The sequence below is a fragment of the Stomoxys calcitrans genome, chromosome 2, assembly GCF_963082655.1.
Source record: "Stomoxys calcitrans chromosome 2, idStoCalc2.1, whole genome shotgun sequence".
Taxonomy (NCBI): Eukaryota; Metazoa; Arthropoda; class Insecta; order Diptera; family Muscidae; genus Stomoxys; species Stomoxys calcitrans.
The window spans coordinates 9,258,595-9,286,283 of NC_081553.1; the positions used below are offsets into that span (position 1 = coordinate 9,258,595).

General features: G+C 35.4%; 1 protein-coding gene across 4 annotated transcripts in view; it reads left to right on the forward strand.

The window, feature by feature from the left end:
• The window catches only part of LOC106084168 (elongation of very long chain fatty acids protein AAEL008004), a 112,910-nt gene extending 89,872 nt beyond the window's left edge, over positions 1–23,038 (forward strand). For 2 of the 4 annotated variants that reach the window (XM_013247693.2, XM_013247685.2), the window contains exons 6-10: positions 5,660–5,743; positions 9,486–9,542; positions 9,617–9,859; positions 9,928–10,083; positions 17,036–23,038. In XM_013247693.2, the coding sequence (XP_013103147.1) occupies positions 5,660–5,743; positions 9,486–9,542; positions 9,617–9,859; positions 9,928–10,083; positions 17,036–17,326 (831 nt within the window). In that variant the 3' untranslated portion in view covers positions 17,327–23,038. The remainder of the gene's footprint in view (positions 1–5,659; positions 5,744–9,485; positions 9,543–9,616; positions 9,860–9,927; positions 10,084–17,035) is intronic. The other 2 variants (XM_013247711.2, XM_013247704.2) reach the window with 2 other exon arrangements.
• Positions 23,039–27,689: the final 4,651 nt, after the last annotated feature.

Sequence of the window (27,689 nt, forward strand, 5' to 3'; positions counted from 1 at the left end):
CACTCTAGAGCCTTCAAAAATTGAGATATTGAGCTAAAATTTGGCACAGATACGTTTTTTTGATGCACGCTGGTTAAGTTCTTGAACGGGCCAAATCGGACCATATTTGCATATGGCTGCTATAAAGACCGATCTGACGATAAAGGGTCTAATGCACATAAAACTTTATTTTTCATCCGATTTTGCTGAAATTTTAAACAATGAGTAGTTTAAGGCTACCCAACAACTCGGGCTATATTTAGATTTAGCTAGCATATAGACCGATCTCCCTACAAAGAGTCCGAAGACCATAAATGCTTTATTTATTACCCGATTTCGCTGAAATTTGAAACAGTGAATTTTTCTGAGCCTCACAATATCCGACCTTAATATGGTTCAGATCGGTTTATAATTGGATATATATGCCATATATTGGGTTGCCCAAAAAGTTATTGTCGGTAATATATATATAGTAGTAATATAGTCGGCTTGACAAATTTTTTCAACGGCTTGTGACTCTGTAATTGCATTGTTTCTTCTGTCAGTTATCAGCTGTTACTTTTAGCTTGCTTAAAAAAAAATGCGCGAAATTTTGTTTACATTTGTTTGTTTGGCGTCAATTTTAATATGAGTACCACATGTATTGAAAGAAATTCATTTAACAAGCCGAATCAACGCTTGTGATATGCACCTTAAACGCAATGAATTCGATCCGTTTTTGAAACGAATCATAACTGCAGATGAAAAATTGATTGTTTACAACAACGTTAGTAGAAAACGATTATGGTCTTAGCATGGTGTACCAGCTCAAACCACTTCAAAGGCTGATATCCAGCAAAAGAAGGTTATGCTGTCTGTTTGGTGGGATTGGAAGGGTGTGGTATATGTTGAGCTGCTTCCAAGGAACCAAACGATTAATTCGGATGTTCACTGTCAACAATTGGACAAATTGAATACAGCCATCAAGGAGAAGCGACCAGAATTGGTCAATCGTAAAGGTGTCTTATTCCACTAGGACAACGCTAGACCGCACACATCTTTGGTCACTCACCAAAAACCACCACCACATATAGCCCTGACCTTGCACCATCAGACTACCATTTATTTCGATCTTTGCAGAACTCCTTAAATGGTAAAACTTTCGGCAATGATGAGGCTATAAAATCGCACTTGGTTCAGTTTTTTGCAGATAAAGGCCAGAAGTTCTATGAGCGTGGAATACTAAATTTGGCAGGAAGATGGCAAAAGGTTATCGAACAAAATGGCAATTATATATTTGATTAAAGTCCGAATTAATCATTTTATTAAAAATGCATTTACTTTCTTTTAAAAAATCCGCAATTACTTTTTGGGCAACCCATATTAGACCACTCAATGTCTGTGCCGAATTTGGGTGCATAAGTTATCCAGTTTTCACCGGATTGTGACAAAATGGGGTTTACATATATACCCGCGGTGGTGGGTATCCATAGTTCGACCCGGCCGAACTTAATGCCTTTTTTTTAAAGAATGTTTGAATGGCAACATATGCAAATGTCTAAAACTTCCTAGCTAATTTGAGCAGATATCATTGACTCTAGGATTTTTAATATTTCAAAAAGTAGAAGTTCAGAATCAGAATTGTTAGGTTAGGTTAGATTGTATGTTTTCCACAGTATTATTGCTGTTATAACTTCTTATATTTCTTAGTTGTTTTCACCTCACTAACGCTGGCGACCTTTGGAAGGTCTTCAACCATTTAAAACTTTTCAACGGCAGAAAGCAAAAAATGTAAATTTGCCCATGAACATTCTATAAAGGAATCTTCTCACTTATCAATATATGCTATCCGATTAAAGTTTAAGCAATGATAAGGGGCCTCCTTTTTATAGCTGAGTCCGAACGGCGTGACGCAGTGTAACACCTCTTTGGGGTGTCAACGATGCTTTCAGAGGCAATAGACAAACTGATACCGTATACACGGATTTTAGTAAAGCTTTCGATATTGTATCTTATACACTCCTGATGATGAAATTAGATTTATACGGTTTCAGTAAATCCGTGTTTAAATGGCTAATTTCATATCCGACTGGCAATCATTGTTTCGTCCGGAGTTCCCCAAAGTAGTATTCTCGGCCCGATCTCGTTTTGGCTTTTTATTAATCATTTGCCTACCATAATAAAGCATTATAATATTTTGATGACCCAGATGTTCAGTATTATCTCTAGTCCGACCTTGATCTCTTTTATGAATGTTGCGATATTAACGTTATGCAACTGAATATTTCCAAATGAAAAATAGTACGTTTTTTAAGACGAAACCCTCTTATTACAAATTATTTTATCGGATCCAATGAGCTTGAATCAGTCGATTAATTTAAACATCTTGGGCTACTTATGGATTTACGTTTAAACTTTGATCACTATATCTCTATGGGAGTTGGTAAAGCTTACGATGCCTTTGGTGATATGAAACGTTGGAGCAGACAAAAAATGTATACGCTTCTTTAGTACGTTCCAACCTCGGATACGGATCTGTAGTTTGAATTCCTTACTATAATGTTCACTCTAATCTGATTGAATCTGTTCAAAAGCAATTCCTTTTGTTTTACCTCCGAGAACTTGGGTGGGATCGGCAGTCTCTACCTTCATATGAGTTTAGACTTGGCCTTATTAAACATTGTTAAACCGGAGAACAATGTTGAATGTTACCTTTACAATTATGAATTTCTTCTTAGTAGAATTTTTTTCAACGTCCCGATTAGACCATTCAGAAATTTTGAGTTATTACGTATAACATATTATACAACAATTTTGGCAAACAGTGATCCTTTTCGTATATGCTTTCAATTCAACAAGTACTATATTATCATAGACATATCTGCGAATCGAGACATAGTAAGAATAAACATTATATTGCATTTAAACAGTTAATTTTTATATTATGTTATATATTTTGTATGTTATATAATAGGAATTTTTATATGTATATAGTAGTCTGTAAGGATATTTGTTATCTATAGACTAAATAAAAAAAAAACTCCTTGAGACCATAGAAACCTTTAACCAATGTCCGATTCGAATTTTACAAAATAATTCAAATACAAACTGAGTTAATAATTTTTTAGCGGTATGCATGGTAGTGGGTACTTAAGATTCGGTCGAGCCAAACCAGCACGTTTTTACTTGTTCAAGTTAAGTTTGATTGTATCATAAATTCATTCCAAATGTCTGTTCCAGGAACAACTTTTTAACAATTTTGTGTATGTATGAACATTAGGGTGATGACTTTCTTACAACCATATTTGGATGAGCTTTAATTTAAGATCCCATAAAATCTTATCTTAGGGTGATTCAATAAAAAAAACCTTGCGCACAAAATGATTTTAAAATTTTTATTTCAGCATTTCGGGCAATTGTAGAAGTCACTATAAACAGTTATATAATTGAATACAAGCTTAAGAGCCAAATATATGTAACATTAGATAGGACCGTCACTAGGAAGCTAAATATTCACACTGTCATTGGAGAGGATGAATCTTAGTGGGAGGCAAAAGTTGTATAAAACTTGCATTACTTTTTTCGCACTCTCACAGTACTGCTTGTTTCGGGAAATGTTGATTGGAGATTCATCTTTTTTCCAGTGGGTCTTTTCGCGAATATAATAAGCCATGACACTTTTTCAGTTTTGGATTTAAATGATTTAAAAAAAAGAAAAAAAAATATTTTTTTGTCCGTGTGTCTGTCCGTCCATCTGTTGTAATCACTCTAGAGCCTTCAAAAATCGGGCCATATTTGGATATAGCTGCTATATAGACCGATTTTCCGATAAAAGGTCTAATGCCCATAAAAACTTTATTTTTTATCCGATATTGCTGAAATTTGAAACAGTGAGTAGTTTAAGGGTTCCCGGCAACTGACCCAGATATGGTTCAAATCGGACTAAATTTAGATATAGCTACCAGTTATTTTAAGCCTCCCGACATCTGACCCAAATTTGGTTCAGATCGGACTATATTTAGGTATAGCTGCCATATAGACCGATCTCCCGATAAGGGGTCTAAAGGCCATAAAAGCGTTATTTTTTATCCGATTTCGCTGACATTTGGAATTGTGCGCAGTTTTAAGCCTCCCAACATCCGACCCAAATATCGCACAATATAGTTAGATATAGCTGCCATATAGACCGATCTCCCGACAAAGGGTCTGAAGTCCATAACAGCTTTAGTTTTCATCCGATTTCGCTGAAATTTGGAATAGTGCGCAGTTTTAAGCCTCTCAACAATCAATACCCGATTTCGTTGAAATTTGAAACAGTGGGTCGTTTAAGGTCTCCCGACGTCCGTCCCAAATATGGTTTGTATCGGACAATATTCATATTTATAATCCATACAGAGCGATCTGCCGATAAAGAGCCTGAAACCCATAAAAGCTTTATTTTTTATCCGATTTCGCTGAAATTTGAAATACAAAATTCAATAGTTACCTATATTTATTAGACCACTCAATGTCCGTGACGAATTTGGGTGCATAAGTTATCCAATTTTCAACAGATTGTGGCGAAAGGGGTTGTGGGTATTCAAACAAAGTGCCATTTTACTTGTTCACTATTCAAATGGAGCAAACGTAATTTTCGCCCATAATCTTTTTTCAAACTAACCTAGTCCATAATAGGCAAAAATATTCATTCATTCATGACACAGGAAATTATTTTTTGACAAAAAAAATCCAAAAAGTTATCACCCTAATGTACATACATGCAATATGTTTCTTTTTCACAAAATCTGGCATTGGCCAAAATAGTTAATTTATTTTGTTGTATACATTAGTTAAGATAATAATTTAGTTATAAGTTTCTTAACACCCATCACCATATGATAGGGAGTATACTAATTTTGTCCTTCTGCTTACATGTTCATCTCCGAACCTTTAAAGTTACTCTATTCATGAACGTCGTCCGCCTGTATGTCTTTTTTAATCACGCTTGCATTTTTATATAACTAAAAACATAATTTTGTAGAAAATCCATTTAATGTTTTCAATTGACCTTAAAAGAAAAACACATTGAAAAAAAAGTTTAAAAGATGAATATATTTTTTTAAAGGTCATATTTATATACTATTAACACAAAAAAGCAATTATTGTGTTATGCCACTTAGAAAGTACCTGAGCGATATGTTCCGAAACCAAGTCTCAGTTTTTTGTCCAATTTCACCAAAATATTGATATATAAAGTGCACGCAGGACTGCGAAAAGTTAATACTCCAATTCATGGTGATGGGTGTCCAACGTGCGGCCCCGCTGAACTTTTTATTTTTTTTTATTGTTTATAACATAGTGCTTTATTTAACCACTTTTTTCCATCGACGTCATAAGAAAAAGAAACAGAAATTTGCAGCTTTTAACTCAACGCCAGAGTCTTTGACCCGTAGAAGCCTACAAGAGAGACGTTTATTTGCCGCCCATGAAAAACGACCGGATGTTAAACACCCACACATGTAACATATTGACAAAACCTAATGACTCTACACACACACACACACACACACTACACTACATTACTTGAAAAAGGGGATAATACATGGCAGATACATACACACACAAACGTTAATTTTTGCGACTGATAACATTGCGCATACGTTCGTTCACAACGCATTTGGCATCTGATGTTCATACATATGTATCTTTTGTTGTATTTCAGATTGGTATTTCCGGTTGGCTGACAGGACACTATAGCTTCCGATGTCAGCCGGTTGAGTATAGTAATAACCCTAGAGTGATAAGGGTATGTGTTAACCAACAGCATTGCAAATGCCAAGCACTCCTAATTGAGCACATAACCGATTAATGATTAACCCATAAAGAACTTCCTTCTGCATACTATCTCTCTCACACACTCACTCTCTTTTTCTAAACTCCGACTATCTCATAAATTCCTTATCATAAATGGCCACTCCTGCGCTCTCTCCTTCTCTGTTTTTTTAATTTTAAAATGGGGAAACGGGTTTTCAAATTATTTTTTTTGAAACAAGACCATTCAAAATTATACTCTTTCATTTGATCAAAACTTTTTATTAATCCAATCTTTTGAAAAGATTTGTTCTTAATCGGATTTCCCTATTGTGCTACAAATTCGTTTTCCCAGATTTTTTTTAACTTAACCCAGCCGCTCTTTGTTGTGAGCTGTTTTTCACTTCTGTTTATTATTTTTTATGTTCACGACAATTAGCTTTTTTAGTTATCATTGATGGATTATTATATACACATAATTTTATTTCGAATTTTGTAACTAATAATATATGCTTTAGTTCTGGTGTTTTAGTCTTTTCCCCAAATATACATATTTTTTTATGTTTAACATTTACCCTTGTTAAAAACAAATATTAAATAAATTTTTATTTTTTCTTTTAATTTCGAGAGAGCTACTACTTTTTAATTGATTTTCCCTAAACCATTAACAATACCTATGTAAAACTTAATGTGCTATTGTCGATGGTTTAAACAGTTTAAACAACTTTCAAACCCTTTAGATTATTTTTTTTATTATTCCTGCATGACACTGCCCAAACATAAATTTAGCAATACATCTGCAAAATATATTTCGAATTGACTTTTTGATTTCAGCTATTTGCATTAACAAGCCAACAAATGTGGCAGATCAGTTTTCTTTTTCAATATATAGCATATCTGAGGTGACGCTCAAATATAAATACTCTTTTTACATTTGCAATCTCCGATCATTGAGCTCGTCTCGAAAGAGAAACAAACAAGAGTTGTAAAATTTAATGATCTACGCCCTAACAGACAAAAAACTTGAAATTCGGGATTCGAACCTGCGCACGGAGCAACAGCGAGAGCCGTTGCCATGGTCTAGCATTCGAAGCCATCAATACAACTTCTAACAGATGCACAAAATCATGTGTACCACAGAAAACAAATCTGTCATTACACGAAAACACATGCATTGGGAAAAGTATAGCTAATAGACAGGGTTGTCGAGCGTGGTTAATGTGGTCATTGTGTCATAGATTCAATTACAACATACCAACGCACGGCCCTTGAAGCCATCACACCTAATATGTCCTCTAACCAAAGACAAAACGCGTCCCATATTGTTTGGCTTTCCTTTTCCATATCCAATCTCCGATCATTGAGCTCGCCTCGAAAGAGAAACAAAGAAAAATTATAAATATGTACTTAATCTTAATAAACAAAAAATGAACAGTTGCAACTGCGTACAACACCAATGAGGAAAATGTTGGAGAATGCTCATTATTGGCTATTAGAGAACATTTGTCCCATTAAACGAAGTTTGAATAGTTTTGCAAGCGCATCTATCTTCGGCGCTCCTTCTCCAACCTCCGATGTTAAATTTCGAGATGTCTTTCACCACTTGATCTTTCCATAGGTATATTGGCCGTCCCGTTTTCATTCATTCTTACAACATATCCAACCTTTGTATTTTGATAAGTTTATTTACGCTAACGACGTCATGCAGTTCGTGGTTCAAATACTGGATAAAAAGTTGGCCCAAAATTTTGAGATTTTTCTTTATTCGTAGGATTTTTGCAATGAAAATGAGCCAAAGAACCAAAACTTAAAAAAAAGATGCTATCTTTAATTTAAATTCTGTGAATTTATTGTTGACCTTTGCAATTTTATAACTTTGTCTTCTTGGTTTGGCTCGAGGTCATCAAACAATTTACAAAAACAGGTAATTTTTAATTTTTCCCAATATTTCGACCACCGCCGGAGATCTTCATCAGGGTTTGAAATTTTGAAAAAACAATAGACTTTTCTTTTACTAGTCTTTAAACGAACTTGTGCGCTGTAGAAGAAAAGTATTGTTTTGTTTAAAAATTTCAAACCCTGATGAAGATCAACGCCGGTGGTCGAAATATTGGAAAAAATTACAAATAAAACACCAACACCTGTTTTTGTAAATTGTTCGATGACCTCGATCCAAACCAAGAAGACAAAGTTTTAAATTTAATTTTCTATTTACTAACGAACATGACCATACGTTTGAAATTTTAATCGCTGATTGATCCTTATTTTACTTCATAGATGAGTGTCCTATTTGTGAGGCTGTTTTGCTTCTTTAACTGCGTTTCACTGTTGTCTTGTCCCACGGACAATTTACAAACTTTCAACGATATTTTGACATTTATTTTAGATTTTTTTCTTTAATTACAAGACGCAAAGTTAAGGATTTTTTTAACCTACCATTTAAAATAAAAAACCCTTAATATAAGGGAAAATATTTTTCACCAAAGGAAATGTTTCCTTAAAATGTTGGAAAATTGATCATCTTTGAATTAAGTTTGCTAATCTTTAGCTCGAATCTTTAAAATTAGGACAAAATTTTATTCAGTATACGACGCCGATACTCTCATCAATGCAAACAGGCTTCTAAACGGTCAATGCAAAAAAGTTTTTTTTCGCCAGATTTAGATAACAACCATGTTTAGTTTAAATCTAAATAAAGCCGAATTAAGTTCTTATTTACAATTTTGTCCTTGTCGTATAGATTTGATTTGCCAAATCTTTCGAAGAATCCTTGTATGTATGTCAGTGATTTGTAAATTTTTCCTTCTGTATTCTGCTTTCCGTCAATTATTTTCCCAAGACCTTGATTTGCTAAATAGTGTATTAATTGTCCAAATGGGGAATTTCCATTATTTTCCTCTCGTTCTCTGGATAAATGTCTGGATCACTTATACTAAATACTCTTCTAATAAAAATCGTGGCCGTGTTCGTTATTACACTTTTGTGGTGTTTGGAATAAAAATTGATCAATCTTCCAGAGGCCGTCTATTATTGATATCAATCTACTTTCAGCTGGTTGCCATGTCTATAAACTACTGAGTCCAAATAAGGTAGTTTGCCATCATATTCCTCTTCCTTCGTAAATTGGATGAATTTGTTGAAGGAGTTCAGAGTCTTGAGTGTATCTGTCACGTCTGATTTATTCACAATCGTGAAAATGTCGTCTACATATTTTGTCAATATCCTTGGTTTCACCATTTTATCAAATGTGTCATTCAGAAGTTCCTCCATTACAATGTCAGCAATAATCGCAAATGTTTCTATGTCTGTCTGTACAGCACAAACTTTAACAGAATGATAGGCTGCTTTCGTAACACAATATAGTACATTGGTGGAACAGGATAGTTAGAACATGAGACCGAATAATAAATAAAACATTTTCAAGACATAAATTTCTCCACACATATATTTGAGCAAGTTTGCATTGAATAATTTGCGAATGTATCGATTTAGATTAGGAATTAGAGTTTGAAATATTTTGCATATTCTTATGAAAACATATTTTTAAAATCAGATTTTTCAATATTACTATATTTATATTTACCTATTATAGAAATGCTTTGATTAAGTACGCTAAATTTGTTTTGCAGATGTATTGCTTAACCCATAAAATAGAATTCTCACCCAAAGAAAAACAATCTTTAAAAATTCTAATAACTATCTTATTTCTAATATTTTATGTTCCATAATCAATTTAGATGGTCCACGCTTGTTGGTGGTATTATTTTTCAAAATTCACAGAGTTCATGGATACGGTAAGTTAGTTAATTAATTTTAATAGATTCCTCTTTGTTTATCAACTATTTGATTTTATATATTTTTCCATCAGATATTCTTCGTTTTGCGCAAAAAACAAAGTCAAATCACCACGCTGCATGTAATTCACCACGGATGTATGCCAATGTCTGTGTGGTTTGGTGTTAAATTTACTCCAGGTGGCCATAGTACCTTCTTTGGTTTGCTCAATACCTTTGTGCATATTGTCATGTACACATACTACATGTTCTCTGCCATGGGTCCACAATACCAGAAATATTTGTGGTGGAAAAAGTATCTCACCACCTTCCAAATGGTATATTGTCTAATAATATTCTCTTGACTCTGAATAGATTTTACAGAAAATTCCATTCTTCTTTGCAGGTTCAATTCATTTTGATAATGGTGCATGCTTTCCAGCTGTTGTTCATCGATTGCAATTATCCCAAAGCCTTTGTGTGGTGGATTGGCATGCATGCCGTTATGTTCTTCTTCTTGTTTAATGAATTCTACAAACAGGCCTACAAGGGTCGCAAATCGGTATGTTTTTTTTTTAAGAATTTGCATTGTGTTAGCTTTGATCATTCATCTTGGTTAAATTGTTCATTCTTCATCTTGGATAAATTATTTTTATTAATATATTTGCATTATTTAATTAAAAAAACTAGATTAGGCTTTCTTTTGTGTAGATAGAATCGACCAATTTAATTAAATAGTTAATGAGTTATTTGTATTTAAAACTAAACATTTGAAATTCTACGGTCGCCAAGTCAAGTCTCGAATTCCATATTTATCATTATTTTCTGTTTAGTCTAACATTTCCATTTGTTGTAACATACAAGCAAAATTAATTAGCTATAGAAAACAGCCTCATAAACTTCATTAGATGCACTTATGAGTGCCAGAATTTCACGCAATTACAAAATACATAGTAAATCTATTTCGTAGCGAGTTAGTTAGTTGTCTGTTCGAGTTCACACGACCAAAATGAATGGACTGTTTCTTTGACCTAAACCTCTTTATTTAATTGGCCAGTGTCCTCTTTACGGTATTGCATCTACTACTATCTGAAAACGTATAAAAGATGCCGAAAAGGTAAAATCCAACAAGCGATTCATTACATTAATCCAAATGAGGTCAACAGCATCTATAACACTATGCCGTTTAATGGCTTAAACTATTACCAATATACTCACATCCATACCGGAAGAATAGAGGAAAGGGAAAACAATAACTACAACCAAGAAAATTGCATCCAACTTAACTTACTTTCAAATAGTAAAGGCTAGAGTCATATTCATACATTGACATTGATTCCGTCTGTCAAAACAACTTTAGTCATGCTACTCATTTCGTTAAATCGGTCAGCTTGCCAACTACATACATGCAAACATAAAACCTGGTTGTCATCATGGCCCTCATCGTTTTACCCAGTCAATTCAAGCCTAGACACACAAAACTATTTTCAAATTCAATGCAGTCCAATTGTTTGCTTTCATTTAAAGGTGTAGACTTCTCCCGTGTTTCACACGGTATGCTAGAAGCAAACATAAAACATTTGTTATGATAAAAAAAAACAAATTTTTTGAATATAGGTTTTTGGGCTTACAGTACAGCGTAGCTTTGTTAACATATTTAACTTTTAGTATTTGCACATATCTCACTCACATCATTGCACAGTAGGTCACAAGTGATAAAAGTAATGAGGACCAAACAATTGTATATGAATGTTGAATATGCGATGGAAATAAAGATATACATTGTTCCAGAAACTCAAAATTGGGGATTTTTAAATGTAGCTAACCACAATAGAGAAAATTCAAGATTTTTATGCCCATATTCACAAAAACTAATGCAGCTTTAAAGAAGGTTCATTTGAAGATTTTCTTTATAGAACTGTCAAATAAATCTTCCTTAAGGCTGCATTAAGTTTTGTGAATACCGATGTTACTCTTTATTTTTTTACACTCATAATTTTAAATATCTACCAAGAAATTCATAGATTTCATCAACCCCTTCTCTTATTCCTTGACTTCATTATGGTAGCTGTCATCATTGACTCTTGCAATAAAACATAGCAAACAAAAAATTACTAAAGAAAAAAAATAGTTGGCTGCTCACCGCACATGGCCAAAGACAGACAGCAATACTTGCAGACGAACACCCATGAGTTTAACGCCAGCAGCAGCAGCAGCAGCACCGGCGCAAAACAAAAAACTATTAACATAAAACATACAAACAACAAACACATTACATAATAATCGTAATGATGATGATATATTTATGCGTTGTTCATTGTTTCTTTTTTTCACTTTTGTGTTGTTGGCTGGCGACTTAGTTCGCGGCAACAGCTGGCCCAAAACAATCATCGATAGAAATATGTTAAAACCGTTTTCTTTGTTAAAACATGAAAAAATAATTGTGTGTTATAGTTTTGTAAAATAAAGTAGTTTATGTAACATTTCAGTTTTCAAATTATAATTCAATAATAATTATTACACTTTGATACAATTGAAACAATGCACGGCACAAAAGTTTCTTTTGCATGTATGAAGGCTACTTGTCCAGGGCTTTAGATAGTTTCATTAAGTCCGAAATGATGATGGATACGGCTCCAGTCTAATTTTTTACAACTTGTACCAGAAGCCAGGCCGCATTCTGCATTCCTCTTTCATAATGTTCTTACATTCATAAACTTGTTTGTTCTAATTTATTCTTTTGTTCTCTATATTTATATTCTCTTGCAAATGCAAATTTTGCCCATGAACATTCCACTAAGGAAAATCGGCAAACTTCTCACATACTCTCAATGAGTGCAGTCCGATTCAAGTTTAAGATCAATGATAAGGGGTCTTCTTTTTATAGCCGAGTCCGAACGGCGTGCCGCAGTGCGACACCTTTTTCGAGAGAAGTTTTACATCACATAGTACATGACAAATGTTGCCAACATTAGGAGGGGAAAACCACCGCTAAAATTTTTTCTGATGGTCTCGCCAGGATTCGAACCCAGGCGTTCAGCGTCATAGGCGGACATAGTAACCTCTGCGCTACGATAGCCTGCATTATATTCTCTTGTATTGATGGTAATTCCAGAGATATTAGAATATGAAGAAAGAAGTCGTACAAAAAGTGGTGAAAAATATAAAGTGTTACATTTGGTACTTTACGATTGTGCCTGTAACTCTGAAATTTGGTGTACAACTACTAACAGTAAAACATACAGTAAGGGGTAGATTATGGATACTATTTATACAAAGCGCAGAAAAAAGGTTTCCTTTGCATATTTGAAGGCAACTTGTTCAGGGCTTTTAATAGTTCCATAAAGTCCGAAATGCTGATGGATCCGACTCCGGTCTAATTTTTTTATCTTGTACATACCAGGGTGGATTGCACACTGACTAAGCTGCTTTTTGATAGAAAGTACTGTACCACTATTCCTGAACTACAATATCCCTGGGGTGTACTCTGAAGAACTAGAACTGGTCGATAGCTTAGATACAATGTCATAATGATTACTACTAAATTTCCCATGAACATTCCATCAAGGAACAAGGGATACTTCTCTTATATCAATGAGTATAGTCCGATTAAAGTTTAAGCTCAATAATTAGGGGCCTCTTTTTTTATGCCGCGTCCGAACGGCGTGCCGTATAGCGACATCACTTGGTAGAGAAGTTTTAACACGGCAGGATACCTCACAAATGGTTTAAATTTGTGAAATAATACTGCAAAGAAGCTACTTGATCCAACCATTGGTATACATATCGAAATGTGACCGAGCCAGCTCGCATTTTTTGTTTTTGGTCTACTAAGGTGCACATGACTGACATGGCCTTTTGTAGAAAGTATATATTCAGTGGTGATTATAAACTATTTTTTTCTATTTTTATACCCACCACCGAAAGATGGGGGTATATTAATTTTGCCATTCCGTTTGCAACACATTGAAATATCCATTTCCGACCATATAAAGTATATATATTCTTGATCAGCGTAAAAATCTAAGACGATCTAGCCCTGTCCGTCTGTCTGTTGAAATCATGCTACAGTCTGTAAGAATATAGATATTAAGCTGAAACATTGCACAGATTCTTTTTTTGTCCACAGCAGGTTAAGTTCGAAGATGGGCTATATCGGATTATATCTTGTTATAGCCCCCATATAGACCCATTCGCCGATTTAGGGTCTTAGGCCCATAAAAGCCACATTTATTATCCGATTTTGCTGAAATTTGGGACAGTGAGTTGTGTTAGGCCAGTCAATATTCTTTTTCAATTTGGCTCCGATCGGTCTAGATTTGGATATAGCTGCCATATAGACCGATCGCTCGATTTAAGGTTTTGGGCCCATAAAAGGCGCATTTATTGTCCGATGTCGCCAAAATTTGGGACAATGAGTTAAGTTAAGACCCTCAATATACTTCTGCAATATGACACAGATCGGTTCAGATTTGGATATAGCTGTCATATAGACCGACCACTCGATATAAAGTTTTGGGCCCATAAAAGGCGCATTTAATGTCCGTTTCCGCCGAAATTTGGGATCGTGAGTTGCGTTAGGCTCCTTGATACATGTCTGCAATTTGGCTCAAATCGGTCCAGCTGCCATATAGACCGATCTCTCGGTTTAAGGTTTTGGGCCCAAAAAGGGCGCATTTATAGTCCGATGTCGCCGAAATTTAGGACATTGATTTAAGTTAGGCCCCTCGATATCTTTCTGCAATGTGGCACAGATCGGTCCAGATTTGGATATAGCTGCTATATAGACCGATCTCTCAATTGAAAGCCTTCATAAAGTCTTCCCCATAAAAGGCACATTTATAATCCGATTTCGCTCAAGTTTGACACATGACTTATGTTAGGCTTTTGTACATCCGTGTCGTATATGGTTCAGATCGGTCTATATTTGGATATGGCTATCAAAAACACCAATATTTTGTTCTACTAAATTGAACAATGTGAATTGTACTTATATATGTTTTTCGTTAGAATTCTGCAAAATCTAAGAAAAACAATAACCGCAATTTAAAAACGAATAAGACAAAGAGTTGGCTCAATAGGGCCTTGGGGATAGGTCAATTGGTCCAAATGAATGTAAGAGTAGATTGAGATAAAATATTGATAACTTTTTTAACGAAATTTCACTTCCCTCTGGTGACAGATTTATTGGGTAGTCATTTATTTTACGGCTAGGCAATGCGCTATACCAAAAGGGACATATTTTGTCTATTAGATTGTGCCAAATACACATGAATGATCGTCACCAAGTCCAGATCTAGAAATTCCATGGGCATAACTCAAGCAAAAACGCTGTACTTTCTGGAAGAGGGCTTACTAAGACTCTGTAGCGGAGATTAAATCTTTATGATAAAATATCTCTATTGGTTTCATTAAAAACTATGATAAAATCCACTCTAAACGGCGGTGTATGCTGCAATACGCACACATTGAACGGTTACTCTTTGGCAATCAAATATTGCTTAGTAACAGGTTTTTGGTTATTGTGTGTGTTGCAGATGTGAGATGTTCTTTTTGAAAACCTCTTATTAAATTTAACGGCCAACGAAAGACTTAAAATCTTTGTATGACTATACAATATATTTTTACAGAATATATTTTCATTAAAACTTTATTTTTGCTAAATATTCTAAGGAAATAACATTTGTTGGATTTTATTGTCGAAATAATTTTTTAACGAGCTGACTTACTTGGAGACCCCTATTTATTTTAAATATCCCTATAAATTTATATCCCGAGAGATATTTTATTAGTTGCAGGTGTTATGGGTTGAAGCAAGGCGTATTTAATAAGGTGGCCGCATCAGCGAATTGCTAAAACAAAGCATCTTTTTTGGGAACTATGTCAAAATTTGTAGGAGTTTAAATATTTTCGAGTGTCAAGCAAAAAAAAAACAAATTTAAAAATGTAAAAAACTCCCAATAACTCCAAAGGCTAACCCACAAATCCATCAAGAAGGCATGGTTTTCACAAGGTTATTATAGCGGTAGATAGCTACCAAGTGAAGCTGATGTTGAATGCTGCAGAATAATTAGCGTACTACTAGCAACGGGCTCAAAATGGAAGATTTTAACCCGAGGGATTTTCTATGACTTTTTGAACCTCTTGAATATTTGTGGGATTTTCACGTCATTTGAAGAGGTCTGTTAAAGTTAGTTGAGCACGAGTATGACGTTGTCATTATGGTATGTGCCCGAGTGGCAAGATTGGCTAATGGTCTTAATGTATACCCAGAAAGATAAAGTTTGTGCTATTCACCAATACGAGGAAATTTTGTGTGTTCAGGGGATTTATCCCAGATGGGGTGAAGCTCCGCACTCATTGCAATCTCAGGACTTTGACATCACGCCGGACACATGACGGATTTACATTTGATTTGTGGAGTTGAGGCTGAGTTATTGACGATTGAGCACCTATTGTGGCATTGCCCAGAAATTTGGGGGGTAGGTGCAGGATTATGGCTAAACGAACACCTTTTATATGTCTAAATTTTCACGTAGTCCTTTAGCCATTCTGTTCAACTACAGTTTTAAATGACAGATTAGAGGGAACTCTCCCACCCGCCTGGCCGCCGTTTTGTCATGCATGTTGGCTTCTTCATTCTAAAGTCTGCGATTGTACTGATGTATATTTTATGTATATGGGTTCTTCTGCATTATTTCAATCTTTTTTGGAACGACACAATGGACTTACGTTTCCTGAGTGAAGCTTACATCGACTAAGGTTGTTAGACGCTTGCCATCGTATAATCTAAGTTTAAGAATCATAACAGCAGTAAACAACACAAAAATCAATTTAAAAAATATTTATTTTAAAGTTGAAGTTGACATATCAAATTCTCTCAGCTGGGTTGATGCGGCCACCTGATAAATACGCCTTGGGTTGAAGTATAAAATGATAAAATATGCAAATAAAATGTCAACTTAATTCATAATTTTGTTAATACAAATGGTATATTCTTTTTTTTTGAAATTATAAATCAAAATAATGCAAATATGTTTTATGTCCTTTGTTATTGGTAACATTATCAGAATATCTCATTTAACAAACGCAGCTTAATTATAATGTTTTTGCCTATATATAACCACAACATTAATAAATAATTGCCTTCATTAATTGTTAAACCATAACATTCTACTTTTATGTGTGCGTCCTCCTCGAACCTCCATTTGTGCAATACAAAATGTGTCCGCTGCTGCAACTGGCCGACAACCATCTTAAAATTTCCAAAAACGAAATTCCACTCAACAAACCTCCTCCTTCTTCATCCAAAACAAAAATGACAAAACTGCACAAAACCGCTCGTCACTTTGTTGTCATCATGAACGTAAAATATGTTACATCTACGATATGTATTTGTTAATTTTGCATGATTTACAAAAACATTCGCCAACAAAAAAATTCCAAAAAAAACATAAAAATTTAAACCCTAACAAAATAATAATAAATAACATGTTTTTTTTAATATAACATAGCAATACAAGAACTTATTAATGTTCTTCTTGCAGCGTGCCGAAAAACATGGCATAGAGGAAACAGTACTGGCTAATGGTCATGCCAATGGCGATTGCCATCAGCAGGAGGTATCAAAGAAACTATTGAACGGCCATGCCAATGGCAAAATCAATGGCCTGACAAACGGCAGTCTGGCAAATGGCAGTGCGAAGACCTCGAATGGTTACAGCAGCAGTGGGTTGAAGAACGGAGCCGCCGTGCTGGCCAACGGCCACTCAACAACGGAGTTGACGCAGCGAAAGGTGAAATAATACAAGACCAAAAATGGCAAACGCAAAATGCTACGAAGGAAGTTGGACATTTAATTGTGAGATAGAAATACAAAATGCGCGGAGAGCGCACGTGAGGAAATCAATTGGAACTTAATTGCAATAATTCTAATACTAAACACACAAACAACAAGAACAAAAACCGATAAACTATTGTTTTGTAGCCTAGATATCGGGAGGAACCAGTTTGGGGGAGCAACCTCTTGGGCGCCATAGGTCATACGTGCGTGTATGCCCTAGTCATTGTCCAAGACGTCTAAACCTGAGTCCCCCCAAACGCGATCTCCTCCTTTAGCTGAATAGTAAACCAAGTTGTATTGAGATAAACAAAAACAAAAAGAAAAACAAAAACAAAGCGTAAAAGCGAAAACAAAAAATATTTCTATACAATTTACAAACATTTTGTGATGTATTTTTCTTTTTATAAATAATATTTTTTGTGTAAATTTTCCAAATAGTTCCGTAATATTTAACAAACATCTACACACAAACACACACCTACAAAAGGGGAAACAAGCTAAAAAGAAACCAGAGAAATTAAGAACATGGATATTTAACTATTCCTTGGTTACGGTTAATTGCTCTACTCTGATTTTCATTTTCTACTTTGGTCTTAAGTTCAACTTTTTATACAATGTTATACCATATACAAAAGAAAACATCCATACCGTGTACTATGTTTAACCCATTTTGTTACAACATTTCGTTCGATCGTTCATTCAAAAGCAAAAGAGACACAAAACAAAAACCGAGACCCACACAAATCTTTATAAAAATTTTGTAGCTTTTTAAAAAGTAAAACAAAACAAAAAAAAAAACAAATATTCGCTTTAGTTGTACAAAACAAAATCGAAGTTGAAGAGAAGCAGAAGTGAGTTTATATAGTTTAAAGTATAAATTAAATTAAATTAAAAAAAAAAAAAAAACAAAAAACAAACAAATGTATAAACTATTTAAAATACAAAATAAAGAAAAATACATAATATTTAAAGTAATAATAATAATATAAATAAACTATATTTAAAACAGAAAACCATTAAATTAATTGTGAGGTTATGTTATTATGTAGGAAATAAATAAAGAAAAAATATTTTTTTTAAAATAATTTTGTATAAATCAACTATGTTATGTTTAACAATTAAATCGAGTCATGCTTAAGCAAAAATAAAATAAAAAAACTGAAAACATACAAAAAACTTAATTTGAACATTTGTACTTTTGAAGCTAAATCAAACTTCTCATAGTGGCAGCCGCACTAAAGGGTAAGGTCATAATTGACCATAGAACTCTTGAAACAAAAGAATTTGCGGCATGTCAGGGAAAAAAAGAAGTACAAGGCTTAAGAGTCGGCTCTCCCTCTTTTGGATACTAAAAACAAAAATGAAAAATACATTGTAAAATTTATTTTTAAAAGTAAATGGAAACGAAAATTTCAAAATAAATCAAATACAAAACAAAATTACCATTGCTTTATTTATTTATTTATTTAAGACAAACAATTAGATAACCACAATAAAGAAATTGAATTATTCCCCCATGTAGCAGCAATAAGAGTGGTAATGCACATTTGCCCATGAACACTCCCTTAAGGAACTGGGGCACAATTCTCACATATCTCTAAGTGCTGTCCGATTCAAATTTTAAGCTCAATGGTAAGGGGCCTGCTTTTTATAGCCGAGTCCAAACGGCAGTGCGACACCCTATTTGGGAAGAAGTTTTAACATGGCATTGTATCTCACAGATGTCGCCAGTATCAAGATTTTCTCTGATGTTCTCGCCAGGATTCGAACCCAGACCTTCAGCGTCTTAAGCGAACATGTTACCGCTGCGGTATGGTGGCCTGGCAAATTTATTTAGATCAATTAATCTAACGTTCCGGGCTTATAATATCCACTTTTTTGTAGGATCGCTGTGAAATTTTATACCAATTTTTATTCACAAAAATCTTTACGGATAATCAAGGAAAAACTCAGTGAACAACTGGAAAATGGATTTTTATTAAAAATGATCAAGATAATAGGGCTACGTGTCCATTTCACATCGACACTATTAAGTGTAATTTTTTTTCAAGTAACCAACACGCAGGGGATGTTCCCTATATATGCAGTGCAGTTAAGGGTTGGAGGGGGGAAAGAGGGCGTAGTGTTTATTGATATTCGACTTTAATTTCTGAACGTCAATGTCGGTGGGAAAGACATTAGCCTGAAGTCGATCCCACATACGAATGGTTCGGGCGAAAAATTAATTCTCTCTGTAATGCAAAGTTCGATCGACTGGCCCATCAATTTCAAACGGGTTTTAGCTCCTGGCAAGTCTTGTATTCCTGGAACACACACCATGGAAATAACGATAGAGCAATACAACGCTACCCACATTCCAACGATGTTCAAGAGAAGCAATAGAGTTGGATACCCTACTGTCCCCAATCAACACGGAGAGCGACTCCGGAGAGTGATAAGCATGATTCAAATCGGTTCATAATCTGGTATAGCTCTCATATAAACCAATCTTGGATCTTGACTTCTTGAGCCAATAGAGCGCGCAATTCTCATCCGATTAGGCTGAACTTTTGCATTAGGTGTTTTGTTATGACGATCAATAGTTTGATACAGCTCCCATATAAACCGATTTCCCGATTTTGCTGCTTGAGCCCCTACAAGGCGCAATTCTTATCCGAATGAACTGAAATATTACACAATGACTTCTACAATGTTCAGCATTCATTTATAGTCCGAATCGGCCTATATCATGATATAGCTCCAATAGCATAACAGTTCTTATTCAATATTTTTTGTTTGCCTAAAAAAAGAGATACCGCGTATAGAACTCGACAAATGCTATCCATGGTGGAGGGTATATAAGATTCGGCCCGGCCGAATTTAGCACGCTCTTACTTATTCTACATCATATGTCTTTGATATCAAACCAACGGACATATTTATGCACTACACCACCACTGTGGTACAGGGTATTATAGATTTGTGCATTTGTTTGCAACGCTAAGAAGAAGAAGAGCTAGACCCATCGATAAGTATACGGATCGGCTTAGACCGTCCGTCCGTCTGTCTATGTATTCTTGTAATCAACGTACAGGTCGCATTTGTTGTCCGATTTTCGCAAAATTTTGCATAAGTCTCTTTTTTGATCCATGGACGAACGCTATTAATTTTTGAAAAAATCGGTCCAGATTTAGATATAGCTCCCATATATAACTTTCATCCGAGATGCCCTTTTAAAACTGTAAAAACCACAATTTTGGTCCGGTTTTTACAAAATTTGGCTCAGAGTGCTTTTTTGACGTCCCAACATGTGTGCAAAATTTCATTGAGATCGGTCTAGATTTAGATATAGCTCCCATGTATATCTTTCATCCGATATGCCCTTTTAAAGCTGTAGGAGCCACAATTGTGTTCCGATCTTTTTTTTCCATGATATATTTCATGTGGCGTCTTAATACGTGTGCAAAATTTCATCTAAATCGGTTCAGATTTAGATATAACTCTCATATATAACTTTCATTCGATTTAACCTATTAAGGCTATAGAAGGCACAATTTTGGTCCGATCAAATTATCAAATTTGGTACGAAATGCTTTTTTGGGCGTCCTGGTATGTGTGCAAAATTTCATGAGAATCGGATCAGATTTATACATAGCTTCCATATGTATCTTTAATCCGATATGGTATTTTTTGGCTGCAGAAGGCACAATTTTGACCTTCTACAGCCATAAAAGACAATATTATGGCTGTAGAAACCACAATTTTGGTCCGATCTTTACCATATTTGGCACGAAGTGCTTTTTAGACGTCCTGGTATGTGTGCAAAATTTCATCAGAATCGGATCAGATTTATATATAGAGCTTCCATATATATCTTCCATCCGATATTCCCTTTTAAAGCTGTAGTAGCCGCAATTTTGGTCCCATCCTTACAAAATTTTGCAGATGTTTTATTTGACGACAAAAAATATCATCAACATCGAATCAGATTTAGATAAAACTCGCATATATATATTTTATGCGTTTCGACTTTTAAGGCTGTAGAAGCCACAACTTTGGTACAATTGTAAGTAAATCGTAGAAGGTTCTATTCGATATTGCAAAAGGTATGCAAAATTAAAGTCTGACTAAATTTGGATATAAGTGATATATATATAAAAAGTATTACATAGACTCGGTGGTGTAGGGTATTATATAGTCGGCTCCGCCCGACTTTTGGCCTTCCTTACTACTTATCTTTAATTGGCTGTGACTCAATATTTGTTCCACTAGCCGAATGTAGAATAGCGTTCTAAGCGCATCGATCTTCTGCACTCAATCCAAAATCTCTGACACCAAGTTTCGAGGTGTCTCCCATAACTTGATCTTTCCATCGGGCTTTTGGTCTTCCCGGTTTGCGTGTACCACAGTGTTTGCCTTCAAAAACTTCTTTGCTGGAGCTTCTTCATCCATTCGGACAACATGACCTAGCCAACGCAGCCGTTGTATTTTGATGCGTGTAACTATGCTATCGTCGTCATACAGCTCATACGGCTCGTGGTTCATACGTCGCCTATATTCTCCACTAACGCAAACTGGTCCATATATTTTACGAAGAATCTTTCTCTCAAATACTTCAAGCACTGCCTCTGCTGCTTTCACAAGTACCCATGCTTCAGAACCATATAACAGACACTGATGTCTTGTATAGTGTAATCTTCGTCTGTCGAGAGGTGGCTGCTTACTGCTTACTTAGTCCAAAGTAGCATCTGTTTGCCAGTATTATTCTTCGCTTAATCTCAAAACTGGTGTCATTCGTTTCGGTTACGGCGGTGCCGAGGTAGATAAAGTTACTGACTGTCTCAAAGTTGTGGTTCCCAACTTTCTCCATTTTCTTTATCTGCTCGGGTGGTGAATGAATAATAGAGGTAAGCACGGTTAATAGGGGAGCATTATTGAAGCATGGATAATAGAGGTAAACCACGGTTAATAGTGGTCCAAAACCAAAAGCACAGCATGACGGTTAACAGGAGTAAAAGGTTAATATAGGCCCAGATAATCGAGATTTAAATCAGTGTATTGAATGTTCTGCTAATACTTATATTGTTAAGAAGTGTGCAATACAATACAAAACTGTGAACTACAACAACACATTTGCGTGTGGGCAACCCAACTTCAGTAGAGGTGCAATCCGTAATCAACACATTCTGAAGACCTTGAATACCAGGCCTTTTTCTTTCATAAATATATCTTTATTCGCTCAAAATGCGTAATCGTGCTTTTAGTATACTTTTCCTTAGGTAAGGGTACTTTTAGTACCCTTTTCTTTGCCCTTAGTATACTTTTCTTTAGGTAAGGGTACCTTTAGTACCCTTTTCCTTGGGTTAGGTTAGAACATTTTTTTTTTTGAAATCAAATACCGATTGTACTTTAAACAAATTTATAAAATGCATGTGCAAATTCAAAAACTACATAAAATAAAATAATTTTTTTTAAAATAAAATAATAATCTAGCGAAGTATGACTCCCAAAACATAATAAAATAGAATATTACTATACTTACCTTTCAATGCTATTGTAATGATATGTGTCATAATAAGTAAAAGGAGTGTATAAAGTAAAACAATACCAAAACTGAGCGTTAAGGAAATTGAAAATAGTTTTTTTCAAAACCAATCAAAAAAAATAAATAAATTTAAAAAATTGAAGTATTGTAGTTGGAGACTTTTTAATGTTGTCTTAATAAAGTAAGTAACAATAAAATGTATACAATTGAGTCTACCTTTCAACACCTGTTGGGGGCAATGTAGAATTCACCACCTCGAAATTTGATCCGCCCTATAATGTATATGCTATTGACTTCCTAAGTTGATCCCTGTAGTGTGTGCCAAAATTACAAGGAGTGTTGGATTGTGCTCGAATATGACTGCAAGTTTCCTTTGGATATAAGTTGTAAGTGTTTGCAAACGATGATTATAAAGGGTGATTTTTTAGCTATTGTAATTTTGGCAACATTGGTTTAAACAGCTCACGCACGCTTCGTGTATTGTTTCACTGTCAAACATGTTCAGTTTGATCTATAATTTAACTATGAATCGTCAAACGAACAACGCTTGCAAATTAACAAATTTTATTATCAAAATGCGTGCTCTGTTAAAAAAGTTCTTTGCGCGCTTCTTCCATTTTACGACGAAGCTCATTTTTGGCTCAATGGGTACGTAAATAAGCAGAATTGTCGGTTGCGGAGTGAAGGTCAGCCATAAGCATCGCAAGAGCTACCAATGCATTCAGAAAAAGTCACAGTTTGGAGTGGTTTATGGGCTGGAGGCATCATTGGACCGTACATCTTCAAAGATGAATCGAATACGAATGGCAACGTAACTGGGAATGGTGAGCGCTATTGTGAGAGCTTGACTTGCATGACATGTGGTTTCAACAAGACAGTGCCACATGCAACACAGCACGCGTAACAATGGACTTATTGAGAGGCGAGTTCGATGAACATTTTATTTCACGTTCAGTACCGGTAATTGGCTGCCTAGATCGTGATATTTAAAGCATTTAGACTATTTTTTGTGGGGCTATGTTAGGTAAGTTTTAAGTGGCAGTCTGCCATCTGACTCATTTAGACGTTTTCGTCCATTATGATACCACAGGAACAGAAGACGGAAGATGCCTTCTTGTTCCTACCGTTGAACCATCCAGATCGCTTTAAAAATCCCAATAACTTGCGAATGTTTATATCCGCTAAATCACACAGGTTTTCAAAGAAATGAGAACCTAAAGTGGAACTCCTTCTAACTACTAGTGCGGGACACACAAACAGAAGGTATTCTATAGCCTCTTCTTCCTCGATGTCCCTACAGCTTCTTCAAAAGCCGTTGCTGGCAACCTTCAGTCTGTCTGCATGTTTTCCGATTAGACAGTGACCTGTCATGACGGACACAATGACTGAGACGTCTGTTCTAGTCAATGACAGTAAAGCAGTAGACCTCTTCATGTCTAGATGAGGCCACATAGCCCCCTCTTTGTGACCATTCGTTGCCCTTCGAGCCTGGTCCTGAAAACTTAGCTTACATGTCGCTAGAGGCAAAGTAGTTTTTTTTGGAATTTTATGTGTTTTTAGTTTTTTGTAAATCTTTCCTATAGCTCTTGAAAAATCACCCCCTTAGTTCAGATGTGGATTTACTATTACTAAATTTCCCATCAACATTCCTTTAAGGAACAGGGGATACATCTCTCAGATCAATGAGTACAGTTTAAGCTCAATGATAAGGGGCCTCCTTTTTTATGCCGAGTCCGAACGGCGTGCAGCATAGCGACACCATTTGGTAGAAAAATTTCAACATGGCAGAATACCTCACAAATATAGCCAGCATTAGTAAGGGGATGACAACCGCTGAAAATTTTTCTGATGTTTACGCCTTCATTTGAACCCAGGCGCTCGGTGTAATAGGCGCACATACTCCATGACACGCGACATAGGCCTCCGCAGTGGATATTGCTTGAATATAAACCAATCATACAATTTAACTTATTTAGCAATAGACAACAAAATAATAACATTAGCTTAATTTTGGTAAGCAAAGTACATTATTTCCTTCAACTCACAGTGTTGCTAAATCGAAAAATCTTGGAAATAATTCTGGAACTTTTGAACAAATAGAGATATAAACATGAAACTTAACATATTAAATGTTGAGGTGTTTTCCAATAAGTATATTTGGGGAACCCAGTAGGTCCAGAGGCTGATCCATGGGTCACCTCGAGCATGTCAAATTTTGAATTGCTTGCCAAACAGTCATTTGTGGACCGATTGACTCAAAAAATGCTGAAATGTCTAGTACATCTTTAACAGATTATGAGTAGAGATGGGTTTACACCGGGTAAATATCCAATGCTTGGGTATTTATTGGTTAAATACCCAATAAATACCTTTTATGGGTATTTAAAATTTTGCAGATATCTTGGGTTTTATACCCAATTTTTATATTTTTCAAAAAATGTTTGATGATATTCTTTGTATGTTAACCTGACTATTTGATCTCATAAAATAGGATTTTAGTTATATATAGCCGTTATATAGACCGATCTCCAGACTTAAAGTCTTGAGGCAATAAATTGGTCATTTTTCATCCGATTTCGATTAAATTTGACACAGTGAGTTCTGGTAGACTCCTATTCATTAGACCGACCACCCGATCTCCCGATATGGGGTATTAAGACCATAAAAGATCCATTTATTACCCGAATTCTATAAAATTTGGCACAGTGTGGTACAGATCGGACCATATTTGGATATCATATATGCCGATCTCCCGATGTTGTGTAACAAGAACAACCGCACTATCTACCCATATCGAAGATCTCATTCAACGTTAAGGCAGTTAAACTATATGCCTGAAATTATGCTTTTAATACAAAATAACGGCAATGGTAGTGCGGTTTTACCTCAATTGACATTAATTAAATTGCCGGTAGGGCAGTGACACTTTGATGACTGAAATTATGCTTTGAATTTTAAATTAACAAAAATCGGCAATGCTGACTCTGATTTCACCCCTATTAAAATCGGTAATACAGTTAATTCGCTCGTCGACCATCAAATGCCTGAAATTATGCTATGATATTAAATTTACAAAATCTCACCTCACTCGATTAAAGTTGGCAACATAGCTAAAGATATATATATTTGGCCATTCACAATGTGAATTCGCTCGTCGACAATGAAATGCCTGAAATTATGCTATGGATATTAAATTTACAAAATCTCACCTCCCTCGATTATAGTTGGCAACATAGATAAATAATATATAGATAAAGATATGTATACTTGGCCATTCACAATGGTCCTAGTGGAAGCGTCATTCAACGGGATTTGATATCACATCATGATGCGTTATCACATCCTAATGGGTCATATTGGTTCAAATTTAGTATAAACCACTTCCCGCATTTGATTTCTTCAGAAATTTGATATCGATCAGATTTGCTTGAAATTTTGTATGTGTTGCTTTTTTATGACTTCAAACAGCTGTGTATTACAATCGGTCAAGGCGTATTTAATAAGGTGGCCGCATCAGCACAGCTGATGGAACTTGATATGTCAATTAATTTTTGAATTCGCCTTATAAAAATATAAACTTTAAAATAAATATTTTGTAAATTGATTTCTGTTTTCGCTGCTGTTAATTTTCTTAAGCTTTGGTTATATAATGGAAGGCGTCTTACAACCTCAATCGCTATTAGCTTCAATGACGGAACTTAGGTTTATTGTGTCGCCCCCGAAATAGATTCGAAAAGCGCTGAAGAAGAAATTTAGCGCGTACAGACATAAGAAGGAAGAAGATAAAAAACCATTTTGCATGACAATAATGGGGGTCTGGCGAACTGAAGAAGTTCCCTCCAGTCAGCCATTTCAAACTCCTATTGTAGTCAAGAAAGGCGAAAGGACCATGTGCCTAATAATAATTTGGACAGGAAAAAGGTCTCCGTTTTGCCATAACCCTGCACCTACCCCCGGAATTTCAAGCAGTGTCACAATAGCTACTTTACCGTCTATAATGTGCAAGTCCGCCATGTGTGCAGCGCGGTGACAAAGTCTTGACATTGTAATGGGTTGTCAGGACCAATTTCAGTAGTGAGAGCTATAGTTCCACCTCATCTAGATGAGGTCCCCTGAACACACCAAGTTACCTCTTATTTTTCGGGGGTTTACGTCAAGCCCATTGGTCTCCCATGGCAGCATACTATATGCACTCCGAACGGCCACACACCAAGATGAAAACGCCATCGTCGTAGCCAACAAACTTTAACCCCTAAAAAGTGATATAAAAACCGTCCTTGTGGTGGTTGAGCTCTAGTCTATTTAAGCCCTTTGCTAGCGGAACTCTAATTATCCTGTCCATCAACATCGTAGGAACTCAATTCGGAAGGAATTCCCATGCCCACCAGATAGTCATGCGTTTGACACATTTGATGTGTGGTCCCAGGTTTTAATCGAGACATACGTCGACGAAAGCACTTTCGGTAGGTCAGTTGGGATTGTAAATCATAACTGGAGATGAAAAATGGATTGTTTACAACAACGTTAGTCGAAAACGATCATGGTCCAAGCATGGTGAACCAGCTCAAACCACTTCAAAGACTGATATCCACCAAAAGAAGGTTATGCTGTCTGTTTGGTGGGATTGGAAGGGTGTGGTATATTTTGAGCTGCTTCCAAGGAACCAAACGATTAATTCGAATGTTTACTGTCAACAATTGGACAAATTGAATACAGCCATCAAGAGGAAACGACCAGAATTGGTCAATCGGTGACCTTGCACCATCAGACTACCATTTATTTCGATCTTTGCAGAACTCCT